The sequence below is a fragment of the Entelurus aequoreus genome, linkage group LG05 (assembly GCF_033978785.1).
Source record: "Entelurus aequoreus isolate RoL-2023_Sb linkage group LG05, RoL_Eaeq_v1.1, whole genome shotgun sequence".
Classification (NCBI taxonomy): Eukaryota; Metazoa; Chordata; class Actinopteri; order Syngnathiformes; family Syngnathidae; genus Entelurus; species Entelurus aequoreus.
Window position 1 is genome coordinate 46257583 of NC_084735.1, and position 27801 is coordinate 46285383.

Here is a 27801-nt window from a genome sequence, read left to right on the forward strand (position 1 = left end):
CTATAAGCCGCACCAGCTAAATTTAGGGGAAAATACAGATTGCTCCATATATAAGCCGCACCCGACTATAAGCCGCAGGGTTTTGATGTGTAATTACCGTAGTATATAGGGGTTCCTGCTACCACGGAGGGGATTGTCGGGACAGAGATGACTGTTTGGGAACGCAAAGCGTCCCATTTATTAACAATAAATCTTTCAATCATTCAATCAAACTTTCACATCTTTGACATGGCGAACAGCATTCGTGCAGAGTACAAATAATACAACGGTGCAAAGTAATACAAAGTGCTCGCCTGTACGTTATCAAAATAACCAGCCTACCGGTATATGAAAAGTCAGTCTTTAATCATTGTGTCATCGTCTTCCTCCTGCGTACTAAAACCACCGAAATCCTCTTCTTCGGTGTCGGAGAAGAACAGGCCGTAAATAAGCCGCACCGTTGTATAAGCCGCAGGGACAAGAACGAGGGGAAAAAGTAGCGGCTTATAGTCCGGAAATTACGGTAATCGATTTAAACTATTATACAAACATAGGGTCTGGTTCAAATATAGAGATGAGGGTCTTTAATTTGACCTGCTGTTGTACTCTGTCTCGAAGTGTTAACATGTGCTCAATGTTTCCTTACCATTATTGCTGTGTTGTCTATTACCATTATTGCTATGATGTCTATTACCATTGTTGGTATTTTGTCTATTACCATTGTTAGTATATTCATTATTCCTACATTGTTGATACAAATTATTGTTGCAGTGTAATAATTATTGTTACCTGTGGTAATGCCACTATGATACAACATCTGTATTATAATCCTTGAACAACAGTAAAACTCATGTGAATAATCACTGAATGGAGAACTGGGGGTGGGATTAAATAAATTATCTTCTTCCCACTCCCTTTCAGGCAAAACTGGACAATCATGCATTACATACTACACATTACCTTTTGTACTATATTAATTTATATTATTATGTGTTGTCAACTTTGTACTTTTTTATGTCATTGCCTGAAATAAATAAATAAATGAAAAAAATAAATAAAAGAATGAAAATTGATCGTTCAGGAGACACAAATCTTTGAACTTTTATTTACCCATCTTATGCAAGTAATTTGGTTTTTCTGTGGGCTTTCGTTAAGTTTTCTCCGCTGCTATGTTAACTAATTTGTCAACACACAGCTGCGAGCACAGCAAAAGCTGGTGGTGTTCGATAAATCCTGACCGGGCAGCTCAGTTAGTTCCGCTGTGTAATTACGTTATAGAGTCCTCAAAAATCTAAACATTTCAAAGAGAGACTGAAGTTTATGCATGTTTTAAATAAAAGTAATGTCATTAGATTTTTAAGACCTTTCAACGTCGTATTTAAGACCTTTTATGAGATTTTAGGAGAATTTTAAACATTTTAAGGCCTTAGATTCAAATTATTGTATTTAAGACTTTTTAAGACCCCGCGGATACCCTGTACAGTAAATATTAAAATAATACTTTACCAAAATCACTGTCTGATGAGTCAGGAGCTTCCTCACGTTGTTGGCAGGTTGGTGCTTCACAGGAACCTTTGCTTCCAGTGTCCATTTGACAAGCTTTGGCAATAGATGTCACCAAATACTCATCATCTGTGTTCCTCCAGCCCCACCAGCTGATCTCAGGCTGGCTGCAGCGAGCAATCACAGCACCATTCTTCTGGTGCCTAAAAATACAAATCAGGGTGAGATAAAAATCCTACATTTGATTTTACAGTTGCACAAAATTCACAGACCTATAGACCACAACAGGAATCCTCTTCCAAGATCGAAAGGAGGCCACACTGTCCAGCTCTTTGTCAGTTATCCATATGGGAACAAGAAGCTTCTGGGGGTAACTGGAGCACAGCCTAACAATACAAAATACAGTTAATAATGTGACATCATACAAACAGAGCGTTTGAGTGTCAGTAATGATTAAAAAAAATAGTGTGGTAAAAATAAGCAAATATTGGTTATAAATGTGGTGCTTGCCTATATCAGTCTGACATATTTCAGTTTACTTGCAAAGTTTCTTAAGAGGAGAGAAAAGTGCGTGTCTGTGAGAAAATAAAAGACTGTGCTAATGAGTCATGTGGCTCAGCAGGCTGCATCTTGGTTAATTAGCAATTTGTCCTGTGCGTCTACCTCACAGGCTGTGATCTTGTGAGCATGAATGCAAGTAAACACACAGCTATTTTATGTATTGATTTTCACACACGTACACAGACTATACAAGTGGTGCTTGTTGGAACGTAAAAATGAAGCTTGTACACATCGTTAATTAAACAATGAAAACAACACCGTGAATTGTGACATACACAGTGACTATGTTTAAACTGCAGGCCAAAGTTTTTTTTAATCTAATTTTTTTCCAGTTGACTGTTTACTCTGCAAGTAAAATGTGCTTTGTATCTGACTTCAGTGTAAACGCGCATGTGGCCCCAAAGTGGCCCCAACGTCACTTGCATGCACAGTGCAATGAAGTGAAAACAAAGAAAGTTGACCGGGAGGAAGTCAATACTACTACAAAATAAAATAAAAGTCGCCGTGCCTTAAAAATTGTTTTTTTTTTTTAACATGAAAATAAATTAAAGTAAACTAATGTATGAGTGAATGTATATATTTAGGAGGGTTCTAATCTTTTAATGAGTTTTTAAACTCACATGTAAGCAAATGTAAGCGTCAATTCAATTCCTTCAACAATCGCTATTTCTTCAGAATCAAAATATATATTACCGTAATATATTACAAATAGCCTATAATTCACGCACTATTGACTAGCGATGCACCGAAAATTCGGTCATCTTAAATAGACTTTGCTCACCAAAACCCGATGTTGTGATGAAATATCCACTTTGCTGGCGACTGCATCTTTCCCGGTGCACAAGAGTGATGTAGCTCGCCCAAAGCTGACGTAAAAGTTACATACGGGTCACATTCTGGTCTCATTGCGTTGAGACTGAAGTCACATTTGAAAAGTCATATTCCAATCAGATTCGTACTGAATGAATTCTGATGTGGCCTGAATCTGATGCGAAAAGATTAGATTTGAGAGCGTTTAGACTGGCAAAAATAATCCGATCTGTGTCACTTAAGAGCAAAAAAAAAAATCAGATTTTGTGTGCAGTGTAAAGGGGGCCAGTGGATACAGATACTCAAAACTTAAACCACTCCGTGTCATCTTAATGTTGTATAAAACATGTCATGCTATTTATGGACACAACATCTGTGACATACTTATAGTTGCTATTTATGTCTGACATTCTCCAGATGTTCTGCGTGTCAAATCCCATTCTTTTGACCTCCACCTCCATTCTCTGCCGCACGTGATCACCTGCAGACAAATGGGATTAGGGAACACGTTAACAACACGTTGAAGAACATTATAATTCCCAAATTAGACTTGTTTTTATAGACCTGGACGACAAAGATGAACATGCTGGTCTTCGTCATCAGCACTGCCTCCCAGACACCACGCGTGATAGGCCAGGGCGAAGAGGTCCTCAAGGCGGGATGGATGAGCCAAGGCCCTCGTGAGACGCTTCACCCACTCCTGACACAGCTTGAAGGTTGTAAAGTGGCATCTATGGGGGGTAGCACATACATGGTGCCCTCACTACTCATTTCCAGTGCAATTAAAAACATGAGGAAAGAGAAGCTCTCAAAGTTTTGTTGGGGATTGATGTTTCTTCTTCTGAATTATTTTCCTTCCTTAGTTGTATTTCCTCTACACTTCTTCCTTCATTTAGGTTTGTAAGAATAAAATCTAAACATAAAATAAACATTACAAAGTCAATTGTGTATTTTACATAATGTCCATTGTGTATTTTGTACAATTTTTTTTTGAAGATTTTGTGTTAATACATGCACACAATAAACTACAGATGTTTACTGACAAAGAAATTAAACATCCATATCAAACATTGTGATTACACAATCCATCCATCCATTTTCTACCCTTGTCCCTTACAACTAAAGCTAAATTGTAGCGTTTTTGCCCTCTACTGGTCAAATTTAGCGCTACATGTATTTTGTATATTAACCCTGGCTTTGATCGCCAGGGTTACTTTCAGACAAAAAACACAACCACAAACACAAAAGACATCACAAAGTCAACAATTTCAATAAAAAACAAATTAAATATCTTTATGCACAATATCTACTTACAAAGGTTTGACCAAGTTTTGTGATGAAGCTCACACGTGTGGTTTTCTACCATTGTTGCGGCTTGTGTCCGTCACTCAAAAGGTCCGACAGGAAACAATAACTCGACCACTTGCAAGAGTGCCCTTGCAACGACTGTTGTCCAGTCGTTGTTTTGGCAATTTATTTTGAATTTTTTCAGGGTTTTTTATATTGTGACACATATGCATCGCTGTTGCCCTCTGTGGGGTGGCGAGAGTATTGCATACATGAGCAACCTTAGTTTTAATTGTTTCATCAAGCCTATTTGGATGATGTTCGGCGGGCAAAATGAAAAGCTTTGGAGAGCCAGATGTGGCCCGCGGGCCGCCAATTGAGTGAGCTCGGGCCGCTAGGCTATAGCTGCTGTGCTAACATTGTTGTGAGGGCTGCTGTTGGCGTGTTAAGGTCGGCAATAAAGTTAAAAAGAGGCTCAGACTCTGTGCTTCTGTCAGGGTGCTACGTTAATAACAAGAGTTAGTAGGAGCCAGAATAAGGAACCGATAGCTTCTTCTTCTTTTGGTGTGGGTACTAGGTGGCGGCTCGTGAGGTTTGCTGTGTCAAAGCAAGGTGTTGTTTTTTCTTTTACCACAATGTTTGCAAGGTAATTGTTTTTTTTAGAATGTGAGAAGTTGCCATGTCTGTTTATGATTGAGGGGTCCGGTGATCTTAGGGGAGGTTTGGAGCATGCTATGAGGTAGAAGTGCTTGATTTGTTAACCCTGACCCACCTCCAGCCCAGTATGGGTATCTCGCCTCATGGGAGGGTTTTTAAAAAACATTTTATAAGTTACGAAGGGTTATTTTTAATTGTATTGGATTATTGGTGTAACATCATAATGCATAATATCGACCCGATAATCATCATGCACCTGATTCATTATTGATAACAATTATTGGAGCATAAAAAAAAAAAAAGATCAATATCGTTCCATATTCTCTAATCTCAATTAATTATCTTTATTACCTGACAATTTTGGAGTCTTTGCAGATGATATACAGCTGAAACATATCCCTGCTCTCCACGCTCTCTATCAGCCTAAGAGGAACCTGTAGGGGGGGACAAGAACATGTGTGATGAGACTGGTGGCTTGCTGAAAGAGAAGACAGCACATGTGCTAGGGTTACCACCCACTGGTCTAGAATAGACTGACCAAGTTAGGCTGCTCCATCCCTCTTTCAAGGCTTCTGTCATACAACCCTAGCTGACTATCTTTTGGAATGTGTGTTCTTTTAATTGAAAATTGTTATTTATGTCTCAATAATGTTACCGAATTCAACACAATTACAGAACTGGTTCCATTAAACTACGTCATATTCCAGTGTTATTATTTAAATACATGAAATAAGGAGTAATCTTTCCCTGAAGTATAACTGTGCAGATGAGAACACTTTTTCTCCTCTGCAAAAAGGGGTGTTTTTTAACACAAGGTACTCACAGATATTTCATTGTCCACATCTGGGTGGGTCTAAAACACAGTGACAACATGGAGCACACACAGAGGGAGGACACAAGACAGGAGGAAATGGAAAAACAATTAAATCCCCAAAAATTAGGTGGTAAAAAACAAAGAATCACAAGTCATAAAAGGGAAAGAAAACTTGAAGGTTGAAAGTAGACAGAGTGGCTTATGCAGTGCACTATGCGCGTGACCACATGCCATTGCCAAATTGAAATCATGGAGGGAAAGACAAACAGAGAGGAGCAAAGGGCAAGAAAACAGCTTGGAAGTATGAAGATAACCTAAAAGGGAGTGTGGGGTAGAGGTTGTGGCTTGTTGGCATTGAAGAGATCATCTATGCTGCAGGGGTCAAAAGGCAGTATGATAGACACCAATTACTTCAGTCCTCGCATCTTTTTCTAGAATGCTATTTCTCATAAAGATGTCAGGGATTTGGGATTCACTCCTAGTGAATACAGCCAATTGGAATCTACAGTGTGTATTGTTTGTAAATTAAGATGTGGCATCAGAGGGGGGTGTTGCCCCTGGCTAAACTGGGGCTCTAAGCAGCATTTTATCCTGAGACCCTCCCCTCTCATGGCAACCTTTTAACACTTTTATTTATGTGAAATTATTTTTATGGTTTAATCAACTTTAATTTAATTTGACTTGTTTTGTATTAAAGATAATTAATGGGAATTAAATGTAATTATTTATTTTTAGTGCAAAATACAAATTTACCATTCCGTAAATTACGGACTATAAGCCTCTACTTTTTTCCTACGCTTTGGACCCCATGGTTTATAAAACGGTGAAGCAAATGGATTGACTGGATTTATTCAACGTTTTTTCTTTGCTTACAGTCATAATGCAAATAGTTTCCATGATGGTGTGTTACTGTTTGTGCTACGGCGCAATCTTTTGGCGAATGTCATCAGTGTTTTCTGCTGTTAAAAGCTTTGAACCGGATGTACAAGTGCCGTTTTGCTTCTAATTGTCCATAGCTTTTCTACTTGTGTGGATTCTTCATTCATCAATCCTAAGCAATGTTTTACAATATAACAAACAAGTCTTACTTACTGAACCGTCCCACATGTGATGTCTGTAGGAGTGTTTTCATGCATATTTGTACGTGCTATCATAATGTATTGAAGCTAGCGTCGTTAGCATTAGCTAATATGCTAACATGTTTACAAGTGTCTGTGTTAGTATTAACTTACAATGGCATTATTTTTGTATTGTTTCAGTTTCACAAATTCCTCAGTAAATTCAGCAAAACGTCACCTTGGAGTTATTGAGGTGTTTAGCTAAATGGAGAGCTAGCGTCCGCAGCTAGTGCGCCCATGACGATGACTTCTGTTTTGTTTGATCAGCCGTTTTCCTGCTATGTTACAGAAACCGTTTGGAAACAATTAAAGTATGTAAATAAACATTTACAAATCGTTCTGTGTAAATAACTAATTTCACAACGTTTGTATCTGCGGCCTATAGTCCGGCGCGGTAAATTTATGGAAAAATATTTTTTTCTTCTAAAATGTAGTAACTGCGGTTTATATACTGGTGCTCTCTGCAGTCCGGAAAATATGGTAATTAAAACATAAACTTGCATATCTTCCTGACACATCTCCGGTCGGGATTTGCTCCCAGTACAACGGTTTACTAGTCCAGCATTAATTATGCGTGTTACGGTGAACAATGACAATGTCTATGGAAGGTTGCCATTATATCCTTTTCAGTGACGCAGCAGGACACGGCTGGTATTACGTTTACAAGAAACTTTTATATGGAGTGCCCTGTCAATCATTAATTTACATTTTACATGTGCTTATTCACGCAAAACAGGGTCAGACATGGATTGCACAGTGTGTGATCTGAGTATAGGGAGGGCAACATTAAACCTATCTTGCCAAGTGCAAAGATGACAGTAACTCCTGTGGTATACATACACCTGGTAGAAACTCTCACAAGCCATCACATTGGGATTGGTGCATTGATTATACTTAACAATGTATCTCAAAATTGTGAATTCTGAACTGAGATATAAGTGTTTTAGTTTTTCCAGATGTACTTACATTGATGACAGAGTCCTTGAACTTGATGTGGAGTCTGTAGTTAGAAATAGCAATGACAGCCTCAACTGCATGGCCAAGATATTCCACCCCTTCCCCCTGTAGAACTGGGAAGGGTATCTGTAAAGACAAAACACAGATTGCAGAAATACAAGCAGTACCAAAATAGCAGATTCACACAATTTTGTCAATGATGTACCACATCTACTAAAGTCAAGTCAAAGCTGTGGCTTTCGTTTTTGTTGTAACAATATGAATTAATGACTTTTTCTCCCTTACATTTAAAAGAAAAACATATTTTGGCTCTATTTAGATTTTTATAATGTCCTGATGCAGGTCATTTTTATTTTATTTTTTTTAGAATATTATGTCACCTAAAATTATATTCAATACAAAGTTCCAACTTTGGTGTTCTAGTCAAACTAAATTGCTACCAACTAAACGAGTACCCCAATTTTCAAGCATTTTGAGATACGAGCTCAGCTGTTTGTGTCACAAGCCTTTCTACCGCTGGTTGAGGTAGTGATTGTCCACAGCCCACTGCCAGAGATAAACACAAGCCTGCCCTCCTACCACCGGAACTGTGAAAGTGAGCGCAAAGGAGAATGAACGATGACGAAGAAGAAAAAAAGAACAACGCTGTCCGAATCAGAAAAACAAACCACCAGAAACAAGACGAACCATGTAGCCTACCCGACGAGGCAGCCTGAATGCACACTCAGTCTGCACCCCACCAAAGCAGTATCCAGGCTTCGCCCTAGCATTCAGAAGGATTTTTATCCATTAAATTTGTATTTATAAAAGTGTGTTTTGAAATGGCAGGATACCTGTTACAAAATTGTTGTGATTTGGCGGGGCCAAGCACCGATTAAAGAGATTTCAAAATAATTTTAATGGCTGACGTGAATTTCCGATATGAGTGTTATGAATAACGACTTTGGTTATGGAACCAATTGAGCGTATAAGTTAGAGTACCACTTAACAGTAAAGTAGTAATTTGTGGTTACAATTAATTGGGCAGGGCATGTCTTTTATGTGCGAACTGTAAAAATTGTCGAAAATGGGGTTAAGAAGAAGACATGAAAAAGTCTGTCAGCATAAAGTGGGCTTTATCAGTGAGGGGAATTGAATCTTGATATTGTAACTTTTGTGTTTTGTGAAAGAAAATTGCAAGCCTGGAAATTATCAACTTTGTACAAACAAGCAACATAGAAAGACACCCAAGTACAGTAGAACAAATGAGGTGGAACACAATCCTTTCCAGGACCCTGTTCCATCTCTTATTTGTTTGGAGTTTAATCAAAATTACTACATTAATCTACTCATGGGTAAAACAATCAATACAGGAGGTGGAGAGCAAAGATTACTGCTTGCAAGCCAGGTTGCATCCCATGCAGTAAAGTCTAACCCATCCTGCATTAGCATGCAATGCTGAGTCATGCAGAAATGGAATCACTGATGCATGCGCACACAAGAACACCGATGACTGACGATGGGGGATTATTGTAAACGGTCAGAAAATCAAGTCCTATTGAAACTTGAGCCGACAGAATGAAGAGTGCAGCCTTACTTTAAGGACATATGTAAGTTACAAATAATTGGAATACAATTTAGAATCTACTGCAGGGCTATTCACCCGGCCAGGGAATGACGCAATACCACCGCCCCCCGAGTTCAAAATTTGGAAGACAAACATTTTTGCTGCAAATACCTGAAAACAGAGTGCTCCAGTTATAGAGGAACTTGGAACACTGTAAACTAATCAGCAGATCCGTGCATTACATGCCATTCGGCATTTACATAACTGAGGTGTTCCTCAGGAAACCCCTGTAAGTCCTCTTCTTTTTGGCAGTTACACATTTTTTCACATTATGATTAAGGTGTTGTGTTGCTTGTTTACTTCAGATGCAGTCTGTAGTTATTTGTGAGAGACTCGTTTTTTGCTGCAGATTCCTAAAAAGTCTAGAGTGCTGTCAGAGCTGATCTTTGACTAGCATTTTTGCAGAAGATCCTTAAAAACAAAAACAAAATTAAATGTCTACTGTGGAGAACACAGGTTCTCCAGGAATATACTAAATAAGACTAAATAGTGAAGGGAGAAGTCCGCCATCCGGTCTTTAGCGTTCTGACCCCCAAAACAATGTAATTGAATAGCGCTGCTCTACTGCATCAAACAGCTTTTGTCTACATCGGTTGGTGTCTGACCTCAAATTTTGCTATTTCAAAAATATTTGTTATTAGTCTAAATGGGAGATGGGGTACTTGACTTTCAGGAAAATTACATTGAGCGAGATTAAAAAATGTATTAGGGCAAATTAAACTGTCACTGACTGCAATGTTGCTGCATCTCTACCTAAAAATGTGTGCACTTGGTGAATACATGTGGGTACAGCTTAACCTAGGAACTGCAACACATCAGACTCTGCACTCAGATACCGAAACAGCCAAATATAGGCAGCAAGCTGGCTGAAACCAGCTAACCCTGTATTAGGAATTTGCAAAAACGTGCATCATTCAGATTCAGTTATGTGCAATATCTATATATAATTAATGACCATTAAATATTGCATGGCAAACCATACAAACTTCAAATCTAGTTAGGTAAATGTCTGAATTATCTCAACTTTTTTTTTCAATTGCCAAGATGATTCTTTGCATGCATAAAAATTGTGTAAGTCAGGGAATGTGTCGCCAAAATAAATTAAATATTGATTCAACAGCAGCAGAAATGAGAATGTAGAGCTCCAGTCTGTGTGGTACTCTGCGAAAGGGAGCAGAAGATGTCCTGCTGAGAAGGCCATAGTTAACATGCTGTACAGCCTGACAGTTTTAAACCATCTGCAATCCAAAAGTAGATGCATGAGTCATTGAGCGCCTGCAAGTGCAGCAAAAGATAGAGTCACGTTTCCGCCACAAAGACTTCAGCAGGAGAATTTTTTATTTTTTCATTTTTTAAAAGGAGAGGGAGAGGCTCATGAATAACAGACTCGTGAGTCGTGACTTCCGGTTGAAGAAGCTGGCCAATGAGAACATGAAAGTGTACACACAGCTGCACACATGCATCCCAGCAGCAAGGCAGCAGAGTGTTAAGTGATACATCTAGTGGGGGGGAATGCCTGCAAGAAAATTGCACTAAGAAATGTGGACTTTCAGTGTAATGATCATGGAGTGCCTTCACAGAATGCGTCTACATGTGAGTGGAACATAAATGTAGCCAGGGGACTAAAAATACATACAATGCTAGCAATAGGGGATTAGCTAGGCAATCAGAATTAATCTGCAATAACGATCACATACTTTTTCACGAAAATCGTCCGATACTGACACGTTTGATCAGCACATCCCTAGTTTCAACCAGATGTCCTAGACGCATTTCCAATTTTCGCATGTCCCTGTCAGAAGTCTAGCAGCCTCATTTTGCACCAACTGTAATCTTTTAATGCTAGACATAAGGAGACCCGAAAATAACGTTACAATAATCAGATACAGTGCCCTCCCACTATAACCTGTCCCAAAAATAATCAAGCGTAAGCATATAGACAGACAATGAAAATCTTTTATTCTGTTTATTTCAGGAAAAAAATGGTTCTTAGTTATACATGGGGCATTTGTAATTTAGATAGAAGATATACAATTTAGCTCATCCTATTTCCAAAATCAAAAGCAAACTACGAGAAATGTCCTTGTTGAATCAAATCTAGACTCAGCTGAACGTGAATAACATCAACAAGTTGTTTGTTGGAAAGTTAGTTCATAACTGAATGAAAAACTTACGTTTGGAAAATACCATATTTACAGCATTACGTCCATAAATACAAAGGATAACACAATTTGTTTCGATCATTGACGACACAGAGGCCTGTGTGTGTAGTTATAGGCTTACTGAAGAAATGTATTGTTTTTTTATGAATGGTAAACAAAAAGAGGCATCTTGCAGTGGAACGTGACACTTTTTACATAACTTCTCTCTTTTAATGTGGCTGTCTATCAGGGTGATTACGGTGAGTAATAATAGTTACTAAGATAGCATAAGGAATCTTTAATTTTTTCCTGGTAAATTTGAATGTGTAGTACTAGTCTGTTAGTCTGGTGATTGATTTTTCTGCATTGAGCACTAGTACTTCGCTTCAACACGTACATCACAATTTCCACCTTTCAAAATACGAAATTCATGAATGTAGCCATTGGTAAAGTAGTTTAACCCCCTCCTAAGTGATTGGTGCAGCAGATTTTCAGCATCCGGAAGGAAAGATATGCTCTTTTGGCTAAAATTCAAGCTAGTGATTGCTGATCTTCTGCCATCTTTGACGAAAGGGGAGGACATGACTGTCACTACTCGATCAGTAACGGAAGACACGATCGGTGCAGGCATGCGCAAAGACTACGTCACTTCCATCAAAATGTTTTACGGATGTTATGATCGTGCCCGTCATCCCAGTTACCATGGTTTTCTCTTTTGGAATATTTATTTGAATAACAATATCTTATAGAAGATTACATGCAAAACAAAACAAACGTTATTTAAGAATACAGGATTTATTTTGAAACCATACAGAAACCTGAACAATGTGCTCAGCAGCTTAAATGGCAAAGAAACCAATCTATTTAGTACTACTACTTACATTAAATACATAAATTCACAATACTGATCATTTAAAAGTCTTGTTTTTGTTACACCACAGATATAGAATTAAGTTACAGTAAGTGCGTTGTTAAAATAAAATAAAACATTTCAAAAAAGAACGTTTGCGATGGGAGTCAGTGGTGCCCCTGTGCATCATTTATTGCAGAAAGGTAAAAGTGATTGAAAATGTGGCGATAGTCTACCCCCGTTTAATTTTTATATTCTTGTTCCCTTTTACTCCCAGGTAAGCTATTGTTTTTATACAAAACATTAATAAAACATTTAAATATCACATAAAATGACGTGGCAGAAGCTCTGTCATAAAATATTGCAAGTCTCCGACCGATCGTGTCTTCCAGTACCGATCGAGTAGTGACAATGACAACTGTAACCAAGGGGTCATGCTTTAGTGAGCAAAGTCGGGCGCACCCCCTATTTTGCATCCCGGAATATGTTAGTTTTGTTTTTACTCTGTATTAGGTATGTAAATCTGTTTGTGATAGACAATTGTATTCGCATCACGATATATGGGTTGTGATGCGACTCAATAGCGATTAATTTATAAAACAGAATGATTTGATGCTAATTGAGTTAGTGTATGAACGTTTAAATTCTATGGTTAACATTTGTTGATGGACACATTCGTTTTTACACCGAAAAAGAACATAAGCATTCCTTCCTGTGCATACGTTCCTCCTCATGTTGGAGGATAAATAGCTCGGACTTTGGCATCAAGCGCTCAGACTAGATCTGGCCAAGCTAACTAAGTCTTTGAGCATGAACGGATGAAAACTACCCGGTTGAGAGGACAAACATCTTCTAAGACAACTGATTAGTTGAATGCCATGAGAATAACAATAACCTGATAAATGAGAACACTCATAAGTAGGGATGATGTTTGATAAGGAATTATCGAGTTCGAGCCTATTATCGGATCCTCTTATCGAACCGATTCCTTATCGATTCTCTTATCGAGTCCAGATAGGTTGTTGTATATGGAAGAAAAAAAACACAATATTTGGTTTAACAAAAGCTCACTTTTATTATATAATAAAAAAAATAAAATCTAATAGATGAATAAATATTGACTGTTACCCACCTAAAAAAATAAAATAAAATAAATAAATATTGACTGTTGTTACCCAAAGTATATTAAGTGGGATTTTTCAGAGAAACAAATATATACAGTAACACAAAAAGAACCTGTCTCTGTGATCACTATAGGTGTATAAATAATAATATAGTGTTAAATAAAATCAGTCCCTTGGGCACAAAACTGAAAATAATACAGCTCTCCAAAAAGTGCACTTCTGCTGCTATTTGACATAACTGTTTGTTATGATGCTTTGACATTTTTGCAATTTATTTCTTTATTGAAAGAAAATTCTATGAAGAGAAAAGTTATTTGCAAATGTGGTTACAATGCTAAAAAATGAAAAGTTAAAGCTAAAAAAAGAAATACACTTTATTGAGTTAACATTATTTCTTTATAGGGGGGAAAATGTTATGAGCTAGAGAATATAACAACTACACTACCCAGTATGCAACGGGAGTTACGAGCATGCGCGGTAGCCCCGAAAAGTGTTGCATGTTGCCACGCTGTGAAAGTAAACGTCAAGAACTCAGCCAACACGCCTCGTCTGCATTATTTATAATTAGACAAACAACACATCTACAGTGTGATTTTGTTTTGTTTACAAGGAAAGAAAAACAAAAGTTAAAAAAGGGAGATATGTTGTATATATATGTATGTGCTGCGGTTGTTTTAAGAACGTTGCGACAGCTGCCGTAAAGGAGGTGCGTTGCTGGCCTGGTTGCTATGTTTCCGGTTGGTCGTAAAAGTGTTCGTCATGTGTTTTACCCTGCTAAAATCTCTCAGTAAAGTTATTCGATGGATTATAGCTTTTGTTTTGAACTTTATTACACCTTCTGGAGCGCTTTTTCCAGTCCATTGTTTTCCTGCTTTCGCTATCTGCGCCTAATGACTGAGCTACATGACGTCATTTCTTGTGATGTCCCACGGAGCATTTCTGGTCGGGACGGGATTCGAATAAAGAATCAACTCTTTTCCTTTACTATAGTGGTCTCGATAACGGGTACCGGTTCTCAAAAAGGGATTAGAGTCCGAGGACTCGGTTCTTTTCTTATCAAACAACCGGGAAAACCGGTTTCGAGTATCATCCCTACTCATAAGTACATTAATCTATAAATGTGACATGCTTCCAATATTGTCACAACTGTAAAACACAACATATATCCCGAAATATGTTAAATAAAGTAAAAAGGCAAACACATGCATTACATTGTATCGTATGCATGTTCGAAATAAACTGAAGCGAACATGTCACATGTCAAATATATTTATTTTTCACGAGTAAAGTCAAGTCAGTGCCGTCAAAGACGCCCACGGGTTCGAGTCAATGGCTTGACTGGGGGGCGGGACTTCCGGGACAAGGATAAAAAGTGACGTTTGTTGTGGAAGTGAAAGGTCGTTTTGAATGTTGCAGGAAAGGAGAGCGAGACACGGAGATTAAGCCAGTTGTACGAGAAGGTTGCATGTTGTGAAATAAAGAAAGACAAACTGGGAATCTGTCTGAGCTGCCATGACTTCGGATGTTGCAATATTGACGGGCCTTGTGGGTTATTATTTGGCAGGCAGCCATGACTCTCGCGTTGTTTTAAAGATAAAACTGTCTACTAAATGTCAGTCTCGTGCAACACTTGGTCCATGTATCTGCGTTTGTTCTCATCTCCAGTTGCGAAAGTAACGTAACAAACGAGGGACTCTTTTCATGGACAACCCTGGCTCTCGTGTCGTTTTAAAGACAAAAAATATCAACTGCTTTGTAGTTTGGCGCGATAACCAGTTTATGTGTCTACACTCGATTAACCTAAGGATTCTCAGCTGAATCTTATCGATTGAGGGAGCTGCAAACGGCGACCCGGCCACTTTTCGAACTGGATATCCGGTCGCATCGGTTTATCGTAACAACTCTACTCTGTACAGCAGCCATGAACATCAACATTTTCTGCAATGATGCATGACATTCATCCATCCATTTTTACCACTTGTCCCTAATTGCAAGGCCAACACAGATAGACAAGCAACTATTCACACTCAGTGTAAAGTAAATACACCCTAAAGTGGCAGGAGATATTTCAATTTTAAATAAAGCAAAATACATTCTGAATCGCGTGGACATCGGGGGCGGTACCTCTGGATTGGCAGACCGGGGTGGTGGTTCCTCTCTTTAAGAAGGGGAACCGGAGGGTGTGTTCTAACTATCTTGGGATCACACTCCTCAGCCTTCCCGGTAAGGTCTATTCAGGTGTGCTGGAGAGGAGGCTACGCCAGATAGTCGAACCTCGGATTCAGGAGGAACAGTGTGGTTTTCGTCCTGGTCGTGGAACTGTGGACCAGCTCTATACTCTCGGCAGGGTCCTTGAGGGTGCATGGGAGTTTGCCCAACCAGTCTGCATGTGTTTTGTGGACTTGGAGAAGCCATTCGACCGTGTCCCTCGGGAAGTCCTGTGGGGAGTGCTCAGAGAGTATGGGGTATCGGACTGTCTGATTGTGCCGGTCCGCTCCCTGTATGATCAGTGCCAAAGTTTGGTCCGCATTGCCGGCAGTAAGTCGGACACGTTTCCAGTGAGGGTTGGACTCCGCCAAGGCTGCCCTTTGTCACCGATTCTGTTCATTAACTTTTATGGACAGAATTTCTAGGCGCAGTCAAGGCGTTGATGGGATCTGGTTTGGTGGCTGCAGGATTAGGTCTCTGCTTTTTGCAGATGATGTGGTCCTGATGGCTTCATCTGGCCAGGATCTTCAGCTCTCACTGGATCGGTTCGAGTGTGAAGCGACTGGGATGAGAATCAGCACCTCCGAGTCCGAGTCCATGGTTCTCGCCCGGAAAAGGGTGGAGTGCCATCTCCGGGTTGCGGAGGAGAGAGGAGTTCAAGTACCTCGGAGTCTTGTTCACGAGTGAGGGAAGAGTGGATCGTGAGATCGACAGGCGGATCGGTGCGGCGTCTTCAGTAATGCGGACGCTGTATCGATCCGTTGTGGTGAAGAAGGAGCTGAGCCGGAAGGCAAAGCTCTCAATTTACCGGTCGATCTACGTTCCCATCCTCACCTATGGTCATGAGCTTTGGGTTATGACCGAAAGGACAAGATCACGGGTACAAGCGGCCGAAATGAGTTTCCTCCGCCGGGTGGCGGGGCTCTCCCTTAGAGATAGGGTGAGAAGCTTTGCCATCCGGGGGGAGCTCAAAGTAAAGCCGCTGCTCCTCCACATCGAGAGGAGCCAGATGAGGTGGTTCGGGCATCTGGTCAGGATGCCACCCGAATGCCTCCCTAGGGAGGTGTTTAGGGCACGTCCAACCGGTAGGAGGCCGCGGGGAAGACCCAGGACACGTTGGGAAGACTATGTTTCCCGGCTGGCCTGAGAACGCCTCGGGATCCCCCGGAAGGAGCTGGACGAAGTGGCTGGGGAGAGGGAAGTCTGGGTTTCCCTGCTTAGGCTGCTGCCCCTGCGACCCGACTTCGGATAAGCGGAAAAAGATGGATGGATGGATGGATGGACATTCTGAACCAAAAATCACTCAATAGTCTATGTTTGACCTTGTGTTACAGTATTTGAGTTATCGTGTGTTGATATGGGGAAACAATTATAAAAGCACATTTCTTGTCTATAACACGAATATAAAAAAGATCAGTTACAAAACTACATGAGGCTGGCCACAGGAAACATAATTGTTCATTACATCCAAAATATTTAAATTCATAGAGCTTGTACATTTCCAAACAGCTAAAATTACGTAATAAGCAAACGAAAATTGCCATCCTAAAAATGTACAACTCTTATTGACAAGAGAGGAGAAATACATTCTTTGGCATAAGCTATATTTATAACATTTGCACACATACTGTATGTGGAATTAAATTATGGAATGGGCTAAAGGGGTCATATTAGGATTTTTCCCCCCCTTATTTTTAAAACACTTAATTTAGGTCTCCATTAGGGATGTCCCGATCCAGGTTTTTGCACTTCCGATCCAAAACCAATGTTTTTGCACTTCCGATCCGATACCGATACTGGCCGATACTGGCCTTATCCGAGCATGTATTAAAGTTTAAAGTTATTTAGCCTACTTAGTTGTCAGAACAACTAGCCAGCTGAATTAGGTGAGTTTGAATAATACACAATGGAGATGTTGACGTGGGGAGTTTCAAACACTCTTCATTTTCTAGCAGGGGACTTTTCAAATGATGCTACATATTAGCAGTAATGCTAGTTTTTATAGCAACGCTTTTGCCCCACACTTGACAAATTACGGTTGTCTGTTCGACATATTCTCACTTGAAGCCAAACCACCGCCAGACGATGGACCCCTGCTGTTTTTCTTGGGAATGAATTAATTCTTCCTTCATTATTACCGCTCACACGGCTACGCTAGCATCACAGCTAACGTTAGCCATGCTGCTACCTCTCTGCAGGGAGAGGGCGTATACGTATGATAACGTGACAGTATGTGACGTATGTCGTGACAGTATGTGACGTATGTCGTGACAGTATGTGACGTGTGTAAGAAGGTGCGCCTGCTGTCTGTGAGAAGAAGACACAAGAAGGAGTGGGAAGAGCCTGTCGTGTAATGCCAGCAGCTAAAAGCAACTGCGTGAGAACGTATACTCGAATATCACAATATAGTCATTTTCTATATCGCAAAGAGACAGCTGACATTTTTCCGGTAACTTTTAATTCACATGGCCGTCTTAACGGTTAGGACACAGACCTGTGGATGTGTTGAAGGTGTGCTGGAAAATGCAGAACGGAAATTAGGGAGCAGCAGAAAAGTGGAATGTATTATTTAAATCGGTGCGTTGGAAAACACGGACCGGAATTTTTTTTAAGAACTGGATCTGGATTGGCATTTTCCCATGCCTTGCCGATACGCATTTTTTGGCAAATATCGGATCGGGACATCCCTAGTCTCCATAACATGTAATGTGAAGTGAGTTATATTTATATAGCGCTTTTCTCAAGAGACTCAAAGCGCTTTACATAGTGAAACCCATTATCTACATCTTCAAGCTACATTTAAACCAGTGTGGGTGGCACTGGGAGCAGGTAGGTAAAGTGTCTTGCCCGAGGACACAACGGAAGAGACTAGGATGGGGGAAGCGGGGATAAAACCTTGAACCCTGAAGTTGCTGGCACGGCCGCTCTACCAACTGAGCCACGCCGTCCCACAATGATGGTACTTTGGTGAAAAATGTACATGGATTTTGTTTTAGAGACATATTTGTAAGCCATATTTTGTTCCCTTTTAAAACAGCTCGTTTTAGAAGCAAATTAACCCCTCATGCTGAGTCAGCATTCGCCCTCGTTTGTAGTTTGTAGTATGTTTTGTAGTTTTTCGTTTTCTAGCTTTTATTGTGCACTTTGGACATCGATAACCGGCACCAGTCATCTGTTTTGAGTGACTTTCCCCACAACACAACATCCCAGATGATATAGGGAAATCAACGGGCGCGATAAGGAGACTATATGCGGGCGGACGAGAGAAAAGAGGCAGACACCATAGACTGCAAGTCTGTAACTATACACTAAGGTTAAACTTCTACAGAGTGTTTAACTCTCCAATGCTAAATCATGGTCATATCCATGTGTAAATTGACGCTGAGATAATTATTCATGCGTTCGTTATGTCTCGTCTCGATTACTGTAACGTATTATTTTCAGGTATCCCTATGTCCAGCATTAAAAGATTACAGTTGGTACAAAATGCGGCTGCTAGACTTTTGACAAGAACAAGAAAGTTTGATCATATTACGCCTATACTGGCTCACCTGCACTGGCTTCCTGTGCACTTAAGATGTGACTTTAAGGTTTTACTACTCAAGTATAAAATACTGCATGGTCTAGCTCTATCCTATCTTGCCGATTTTATTGTGCCATATGTTCCGGCAAGAAATCTGCGTTCAAAGAACTCCGGCTTATTAGTGATTCCCAGAGCCCCAAAAAATGTCTGTGGGCTATAGAGCGTTTTCTATTTGGGCTCCAGTATTATGGAATGCCCTCCCGGTAACAGTTAGAGATGCTACCTCAGTAGAAGCATTTAAGTCCCATCTTAAAACTCATTTGTATACTCTAGCCTTTAAATAGACCCCCTTTTTAGACCAGTTGATCTGCCGTTTTTCTTTTCTCTTCTGCCCCCCTCTTCCTTGTGGAGGGGTGGTGGCGAGGGGAGGGGGGCACATGTCCGGTGGCTATGGAAGAAGTGCTGGCTGTCCAGAGTCGGGACCCGGGGTAGACCACTCGCCTGTGCATCGATTGGGGACATCTCTGCGCTGCTGACCCGTCTCCGCTCGGGATGGTCTCCTGCTGGTCCCACTATGGACTGGACTCTCACTATTATGTTAGATCCACTATGGACTGGACTTTCACAATATTATGCTAGACCCACTTGACGTCTGGGGTTCAATTCCGGGCTCTGGATCTTTCTGTGTGGAGTTTGCATGTTCTCCCCGTGACTGCGTGGGTTCCCTCCGGGTACTCCGGCTTCCTCCCACTTCCAAAGACATGCACCTGGGGATAAGTTGATTGGCAACACTAAAATTGGCCCTAGTGTGTGAATGTGAGTGTGAATGTTGTCTGTCTATCTGTGTTGGCCCTGCGATGAGGTGGCGACTTGTCCAGGGTGTACCCCGCCTTCCGCCCGATTGTAGCTGAGATGGGCTCCAGCGCCCCACGCGACCCCGAAGGGAATAAGCGGTAGAAAATGGATGGATGGATGGCACTTTACGTCCATTGCATCTGGTCTCTCCTAGAGGGGTGGAGGTCACCCACATCTGCGGTCCTCTCCAAGGTTTCTCATAGTCATTCAAATTGACATCCCACTGGGTTGTGAGTTTTTCCTTGCCCTTATGTGGGCTCTGAACCGAGCATGTCGTTGTGGCTTGTGCAGCCCTTTGAGACAGTTGTGATTTAGGGCTATATGAATAAACATTGATAGGCTCCAGCGCCCCCAGCTACCCTGAAGGGAATAAGCGGTAGAAAATGGAGGGATGATTGATTGATTAAAATTGACAAAATGACTTTCTATTCTATATCATGTTAATACTTTCACTACTGTCGCTTTGAACACTGTAAACGATGTTAAATACATTTAAAAAAAATACTTTAAAAATTAGGATAGTGGAGTAACCCTCTCCAACTGCAAGTTCATAAAGTGAGATCCACGTGGCACATCTGCAACCTCTGCATTCCACCTATGTAGTGGAACAGTGTTTGGTAACACTTTAGTATGGGGAAAATATTCTAAGTAACAAAGACTTAATTTAGAGTTATTTGAACACTAGGGGAACATATAAGGGTTAGGGTTACTACTAAGCAATAATTCTGAGGTTATTGAGGGAAGACTCTTAGTTAATGGCTTAAAGGTTGTATAATAAGGCCATGCAGAATAAGGCATTAATAAGTACTTAATAATGACTAATTAAGAGCCAATATGTTACTAATGTGCATGTTAATAAGCAACTAATTAATGGTGAATATGTTCCCCATACTAAAGTGTTACCCAGTGTTTTATTGTTTGGATGTTTTGATACTAATAGTTGTTACCTTTTTATATACTTGTACTCTAAAAAGGAGCTTATGCTGCCCATGTGTTTGTAAACGTAGACATGGAAGTCTCATATTTGTTTAACTAGTTATCAAACCACCTAAGCACAGCTGTGAGCGGCTCTTTCACACTGATAACTTGGTTGTGATCTCTCCCCAAACTCTAAGCTGTAACATGTCCCTGCATGTGTGGAACAACAACCTGCAGGCATGTTTTAATCTATGATTCATGTGCTCTTGAAATAGAAGGAAAATTACTTTGCAACAACTTACTAGACTAGTGGTTCTCAAACGTGTTTCACCAAGTACCACCTCAGAAATGACTTGGCTCTCCAAGTTCCACCATAATGACGGACATTAAAATACAGTAGCAAAGTAGGCATAAGTCTTCCAAAAAACAAGGCAGAGCTTTTATTTAACAAGTAGTATTTAACATTTCAGTAGGCCTACTGAAATTATTTTTTTTATTTAAGTATGACACAGAATGGATAGCAGATCCATTCTATGTGTCATACTTGATCAATTCACGATATTGCCATATTTTTGCTGAAAGGATTTAGTAGAGAACATCGACGATAAAGTTTGCAACTTTTGGTCGCTGAAAAAAAAAGCCTTGCCTGTACCGGAAGTAGCGTGACGTCACAAGTTGAAAGGCTCCTCACATTTCCCCATTGTTTACAATGCAGCGAGAAAGCGACGATTACCCCATTAATTTGAGCGAGGATGAAAGATTTGTGGATGAGGATACGTGAGAGTGAAGGACTACAGTGCAGTGCAGGACGTATCTTTTTTCGCTCTGACCGTAACTTAGGTACAAGGGTTCATTGGATTCCACACTTTCTCCTTTTTCTATTGTGGATCACGGATTTGTATATTAAACCACCTTGGATACTCTATCCTCTTGAAAATGAGAGTCGAGAACGCGAAATGGACATTCTCAGTGACTTTTATCTCCACAACAATACATCGGCGAAGCTCTTTAGCTACGGAGCTAACGTGATAGCATCGTGCTTAAATGCAGATAGAAACAAAATAAATAAACCCCTGACTGGAAGGATAGACAGAAAATCAACAATACTATTAAACCATGGACATTTAACTACACGGTTAATGCTTTCCAGGCTGGCGAAGCTTAACAATGCTGTTGCTAACGACGCCATTGAAGCTAACTTAGCAACGGGACCTCACAGAGCTATGCTAAAAACATTAGCTATCCACCTACGCCAGCCCTCATCTGCTCATCAACACCTGTGCTCACCTGCGTTCCAGCGATCGACGGAGCGACGAAGGACTTCACCCGATCATAGATGCGGTCGGCGGCCCGGAGACGGAGGAAGTCAAGGTGAGGTCGGCGGCTAGCGCGTCTGCTATCCATCTCAAAGTCCTCCTGGTTGTGTTGCTGTAGTCCGCCGCTAATACATCGATCCCACCTACAACTTTCTTCTTTGCAGTCTTCATTGTTCATTAAACAAATTGCAAAAGATTCACCAACACAGATGTCCAGAATACTGTGGAATTTTGAGATGAAAACAGAGCTTTTTGTATTGGATTCAATGGGTACGAATACTTCCGTTTCTACGATTGACGTCGCGCGCATATGTCATCATACATAGACGTTTTCAACCGGAAGTTTCGCGGGAAATTTAAAATTGCACTTTATAAGTTAACCCGGCCGTATTGGCATGTGTTGCAATGTTAAGATTTCATCATTGATATATAAACTATCAGACTGTGTGGTCGGTAGTAGTGGGTTTCAGTAGGCCTTTAATATTGTTGGCCACTGCAATATTACACAGTTTGAACAGTAACACCATTTGAATATTTAATTATTTTGGCGTACCACTAGTTGTATACATACCACAGTTAGGATTGCTGTCCTAGATTAAGCCTCATTCATCAAACACACTTATTTTAGTGAATGTAGACACAAGTGCTATAGCAATAGGGTAAGAATGTCAAAACGGTGCTGTTACACAGTTTTTACACAATTACACATGCAAAGCCTTTAGAATGTATTTATTTTAATCAAACTGCTTTTTGGTTTAGACTTTTGATCAGTGATATTGACTCTGTCCATTTTATTTGGAACTATTGTGAAATACGGCTGCAAAACACCACTGTATCACCTCTGCAAAACGCAAAGAGTTGGGCCCAAGTTATCGGTTTATTTTTGTGTGAGTTTTAAGAGGCCTGCAACAAACAATCATCAAGAACAACAAAATCCTATCAGTTCTTAAAGCTCATTTAGGTCATTGTGAACAATAGGGATGTCTTGATGCGATACTGATATAAGACATCGATCTGACTGTATTGATCTGATATCGGCAAAAAAAAAAAATCAACTTGCATCTAAGCTCCGATACAAACGCTCCAATACAAGCAGTCTTGCAGTGTGTTTACTTGTGCAAAGCTCGAGCCAGTTAATATCTAAATATCCTCCAATAAGCACACACAGTTGGACTTTTCTTGAATTTTTATAATTTACAAAAAGGTAAACATGGTATGCTATAGGCTACAAGGAGCTAGCAGCTATACAACAGCTAACCATACAGTTGCACACAAGCTAGACAAACACAATGCTGTAGGTGTCCTTAACTAAACAATATTGCTGTCTAAAACGACACAAATAAACAGCACAAATAATTATAGTTGTATTTTACTTACATATACAAAGTCTCTAAATCTTAAGTATCCACTTTTCAGAAGTGTATTGGAAAGTATTCAGTAATAAAAGTATCTGCATCATTCAACTTGTGGGTCATGAGCTTCCATCCATCCATTTTCTACCACTTGTCCCTTACTGTGCTGGAGCCTATTTCAGCTGTATTCGGGCGGTAGGCGAGGTACACCCTGGACAAGTCGCCACCTCATCACAGGGCCAACACAGATAGACAGACAACATTCACACTCACATTCACAGCTTATTTTAATTAATTATTGTGGCCACCAGTTGTTGCCAAAAACAATGACCAATCCACTTCAATTTCAAGCCAGCATAAGTCAATTTTAGACAGAACTAAATAGGTTAGTGTTTTTTCATAATTACCATTGTTCTCGGTTTGGCTAATTTTACTTGATAATTTTTAATACCATTCTACACAAAGATAATTTTTAAATTAAAACTGGCACCGCTGGGTTTACACAAGTCGGCGGGGACGCGTGACAGTTCCGATGCCCTGACCCACCACCAAAAAGTTTGGAGGATCAGAGCATGTGTAAGAAAGTTATGACTGTTATAATTTTCCACCACAAGGTGGCGACCATGGCATTACAGTAGTTATGCAGTTGTGTCCCACCCAGCACCCAGACCCACAATCAAACACTTCAGGCCATTGGAAACTTTGCACAAACAATCGCTCAAAATCCTTGACCGAAAACCACAACACCACCATCACTGTTTAGTTCTCCAAAAATATGGATTGTTAAATTTAGCTAACATTCAAAGATTAGCATCAATACGAATGGCCCATCGAATCCTAAATAACACTGCACCAGCGCCACTTAAGCACTTTGTCCAGTTTACATCTGCTGTGACAACTAGAAACACACGAGCCTCCACGAGGGGGCAGTGTAGCGTACCCAGATGTAAAACCTCTTTTGCACAGCCTTTTCATATAAAGTCATAAAGGAATGGAACGACCTCACAACAAACTTAAAAAGTCCAACAGATTACTCTTCATTCACAATTGAAGTTAAAAAGTGGCTTTGGAGCAATCAAGGCTGCTCACACGGTCACTAAGGTGGGGGTTATGTTTGACACATCAACTTAATGTGTATTATATTTATCCATGAGAGCATTTTTGTTGTAAATTGTGAGGTGTGTTTGTTAAAATCATGGTTGTTTTTACAAATTATGACAGATGTGAACAAAAGCATGTATTGTCTTTTTGTGATGATGTAAATGAGGTGTTGTTGTATTGTATATTAAGTATGTGTCCATGAAAGGGCATTTTATGACTTTTCTTGTTTTGATTACATGCTATAGTGTGATTTTATTGTCATAATTTTATTGCATGATTTTTGTATCCCTTTAATTTAGGTAGCCAAGGACTGCAGATGGAAATGAGCTATTTAGCTATAATCTGGTACAGAACGTATCTGTCTTTGAGCTTAATGTTTCTGTGCATTGTCCCTTCAAATAAAGACTACCGCACCTAAAAAACTAAATTTTTCTCAAAAGCTGACAGTGCGGCTAATAAGCCGGTGCGCCTTATACATGGATTCATATTAATATTTATTTTCATAAAGTTTAGGTCTCGCAACTACGGTAAACAGCTGCCATCTTTTTTCCCCGTAAAAGAGGAAGCGCTTCTTTTTCTACGGTAAGCAACCGCCCCCATAGAAGAGGAAGCGCTTCTTCTTCTACTGTAAGCAACCGCCAAGGTGAGCACCCGCCCCCGTAGAAGAAGAAGCGTGCGGATATTACGTCCCTTCGCTCATCTTTTCTTCATCCATCCATCCCTTCGAGTTAGCTTTTATGATGACGCCGGCTGGAAAGTTCTCTTTTGGCAAGGTCTGCCTTTTGAATATCACCGTGTGTGGAAGTTTCTGGCCGTTAGCATGGCAAGCTAGAACCACAGTTGGACGACTTCTCATTCCCTGTGGTGCGAATATTCACCGTACGTGTTCCCGTTGTATCCACAGTGCGGTTCACATGAATATCAAAAGTCAGTGGAACCTTGTACACGTGTCTCTTAGTAGGAGACATTTTGTGGTCTTTACAGAAACACACAAATGAAATGAAACGTATTATCTGCGCGCTTCTTCTTCAACAATAGCAGCATAAGCTAACATTACCTCACTGAAATCAATGCGCCGCTAAAATAGTCAGTCTGCATAAGCGCTTATAATAACAAAATCATTCAAATTTGGTTCATTTTCATGTCACGACATGTAAATGAAGTATTGTTAGCGCTTTGTGGATGTTTTTAGAGCGAGTAGTTCAGTTCATTTATTTATTTAATTCATAAAAAAATCAAACAAAATGTATAAAATACAAATAAATCAATCAACATAACATTAAAGAGTTAATAACAAGAGTTAATTCATGAGTGCAACAGAGGACCCTCGATCTGACTCAATTGTTAGCTATTTATTTACGATTTTGAACGCATAGAAAAAGCTAAGCACATGTGTACTTTACTTGCATACGGATTGTGAATGATGAACACCACATCTCTGTCAAAATGTTTTTGTATTTCCAGTATGACTGAACTGATAATATGGCCAAAGTGCAGAAGCGGAATATTACAAATGGCTGACTGAATTTGTGGCATATTGTGATGTTAAAATCGTGTTTTCACATACTTTGCAGATTGTAAATTAAATTGGATATAGGTTAATGGATATAATGAAACAAATAATATAAAGTTAACTTGTTTTTCCACTTTACTTGTACTACTCAGGTGTGGCAAGAAAATGTATATGGCTTGAATGTGCCTTAAAATGGGATTTTAATGAAACACAATGCATGGCAATTTAGCTTAACTACTTTCCAGAGGGAACTGAACTCAAGAGCAAAGGTTTGATGAATATTGTTGCATTTACCTGAAGACTTGTATCCTCCTTCACCAGTTCCTTTTGGGGGAATAAATCCTTGGCCTTGATGTACTCCAGACTGGGAGGCCCCTCTTCACCCTACAAATACGTAAATGGAAGAAAAAAATATTAAAAACATTATGGAAATAAAACATGACTAAAGGGTCTTTAAAATGTAACTGCAGAGAAAATTGAAATCATATAGTACTACACTACATAAGGAGCAATAGATGGGTCATGGAGGTTGAAAGAATGTGAGTATAAATCAAACAAAAAGTTAATATTCCGAGTTAACATACCCTCTAATAACAGGGTGGTTGGCCTTTGATGTGTAATACATGGTGGAAAATTGCACAATGTGCACTTACTAACACACATACATTACAAAAGAGATTAACCATTGACTAAGTGAGAACAAAAATTCTATATAAAATATAGCACAGAACTTGCAGTTATTTCAGAGAGACAGGAAAAGCAGTGAGGGAAAAATGTTACATATTCATCATTTTTGAACACTTGACTATGCTCAGGCCTTGCATTGACTTAAAGGGGTCGTATTATGCAAAACCAACTTTTATTACCTGTTGGAAACTGGTTTTCTGTATTCGGATCGCCGTAAGGCATGGCGGAGATAATACAACAGTTTTGCCTTCTTTTCAACATTTCTAATAAAAAGTAGCGTATAGTTTTAACTTGTATCGGTCAGTAGACTCCATTTGAAAGCGCTAAAAACTAAACATGGCTGACAAGGTGGCGACGCAGTCAAAGAAGGTTTTGCTTGCAGGAGGCCTTTGGCTGGTAAATAAGACTGCCCAAAAAACAGTGCATTCTGAAGAGACAGTCAGAAAACAGCTTAAAGATGGTCTGTAAAACATGATCTATGTGAAATGACCAAAGCAACACATTACCTGTACATGTTATGTACCGCGAGGAAGTGTTGTAGATTTAAAGGAAAATCATAATATGACCCCTTTAAATTAAATTACATTGTCTGAAACCCATACTGAGAGTATTAAAAGCAAACTGACCAGATGAATAACATCCTATTATTTTAATGATACAATTATTACACATAAGTATATGTTAAAAGAAGGGTGTGAAAACTAATGTTTTAATAATATTTACTTATTAGTGCATTTGAAAAGTGTACCACCTTTAAGTTTTTTAAATTCAAAATTTCTGGAAAACATAAGCCTCTGTACTGTTCGAATTATGTATTTGTTTTTCCAGAGTGCATAAAACAAAAGGATTAAGTGCTTGGATGGTATTCAGTCAAAAAAGTTAACATTCAGTCAATTGAAGAATGTATGTTGGTGTAAAAGT

At 39.7% G+C, this 27801-nt stretch overlaps 1 protein-coding gene across 7 annotated transcripts in view; it reads right to left on the minus strand.

Moving 5' to 3' along the window:
* The window catches only part of mtmr4 (myotubularin related protein 4), a 100735-nt gene that overhangs the window by 28819 nt on the left and 44115 nt on the right, over window positions 1–27801 (minus strand). For all 7 annotated transcript variants that reach the window (XM_062048251.1, XM_062048256.1, XM_062048252.1 and 4 more), the window contains 7 exons: window positions 26488–26577; window positions 7696–7812; window positions 5149–5231; window positions 3418–3584; window positions 3238–3334; window positions 1755–1868; window positions 1486–1685 (listed from right to left, as the gene is read on the minus strand). In XM_062048251.1, coding sequence (XP_061904235.1) covers window positions 1486–1685; window positions 1755–1868; window positions 3238–3334; window positions 3418–3584; window positions 5149–5231; window positions 7696–7812; window positions 26488–26577 — 868 coding nt within the window. The remainder of the gene's footprint in view (window positions 1–1485; window positions 1686–1754; window positions 1869–3237; window positions 3335–3417; window positions 3585–5148; window positions 5232–7695; window positions 7813–26487; window positions 26578–27801) is intronic.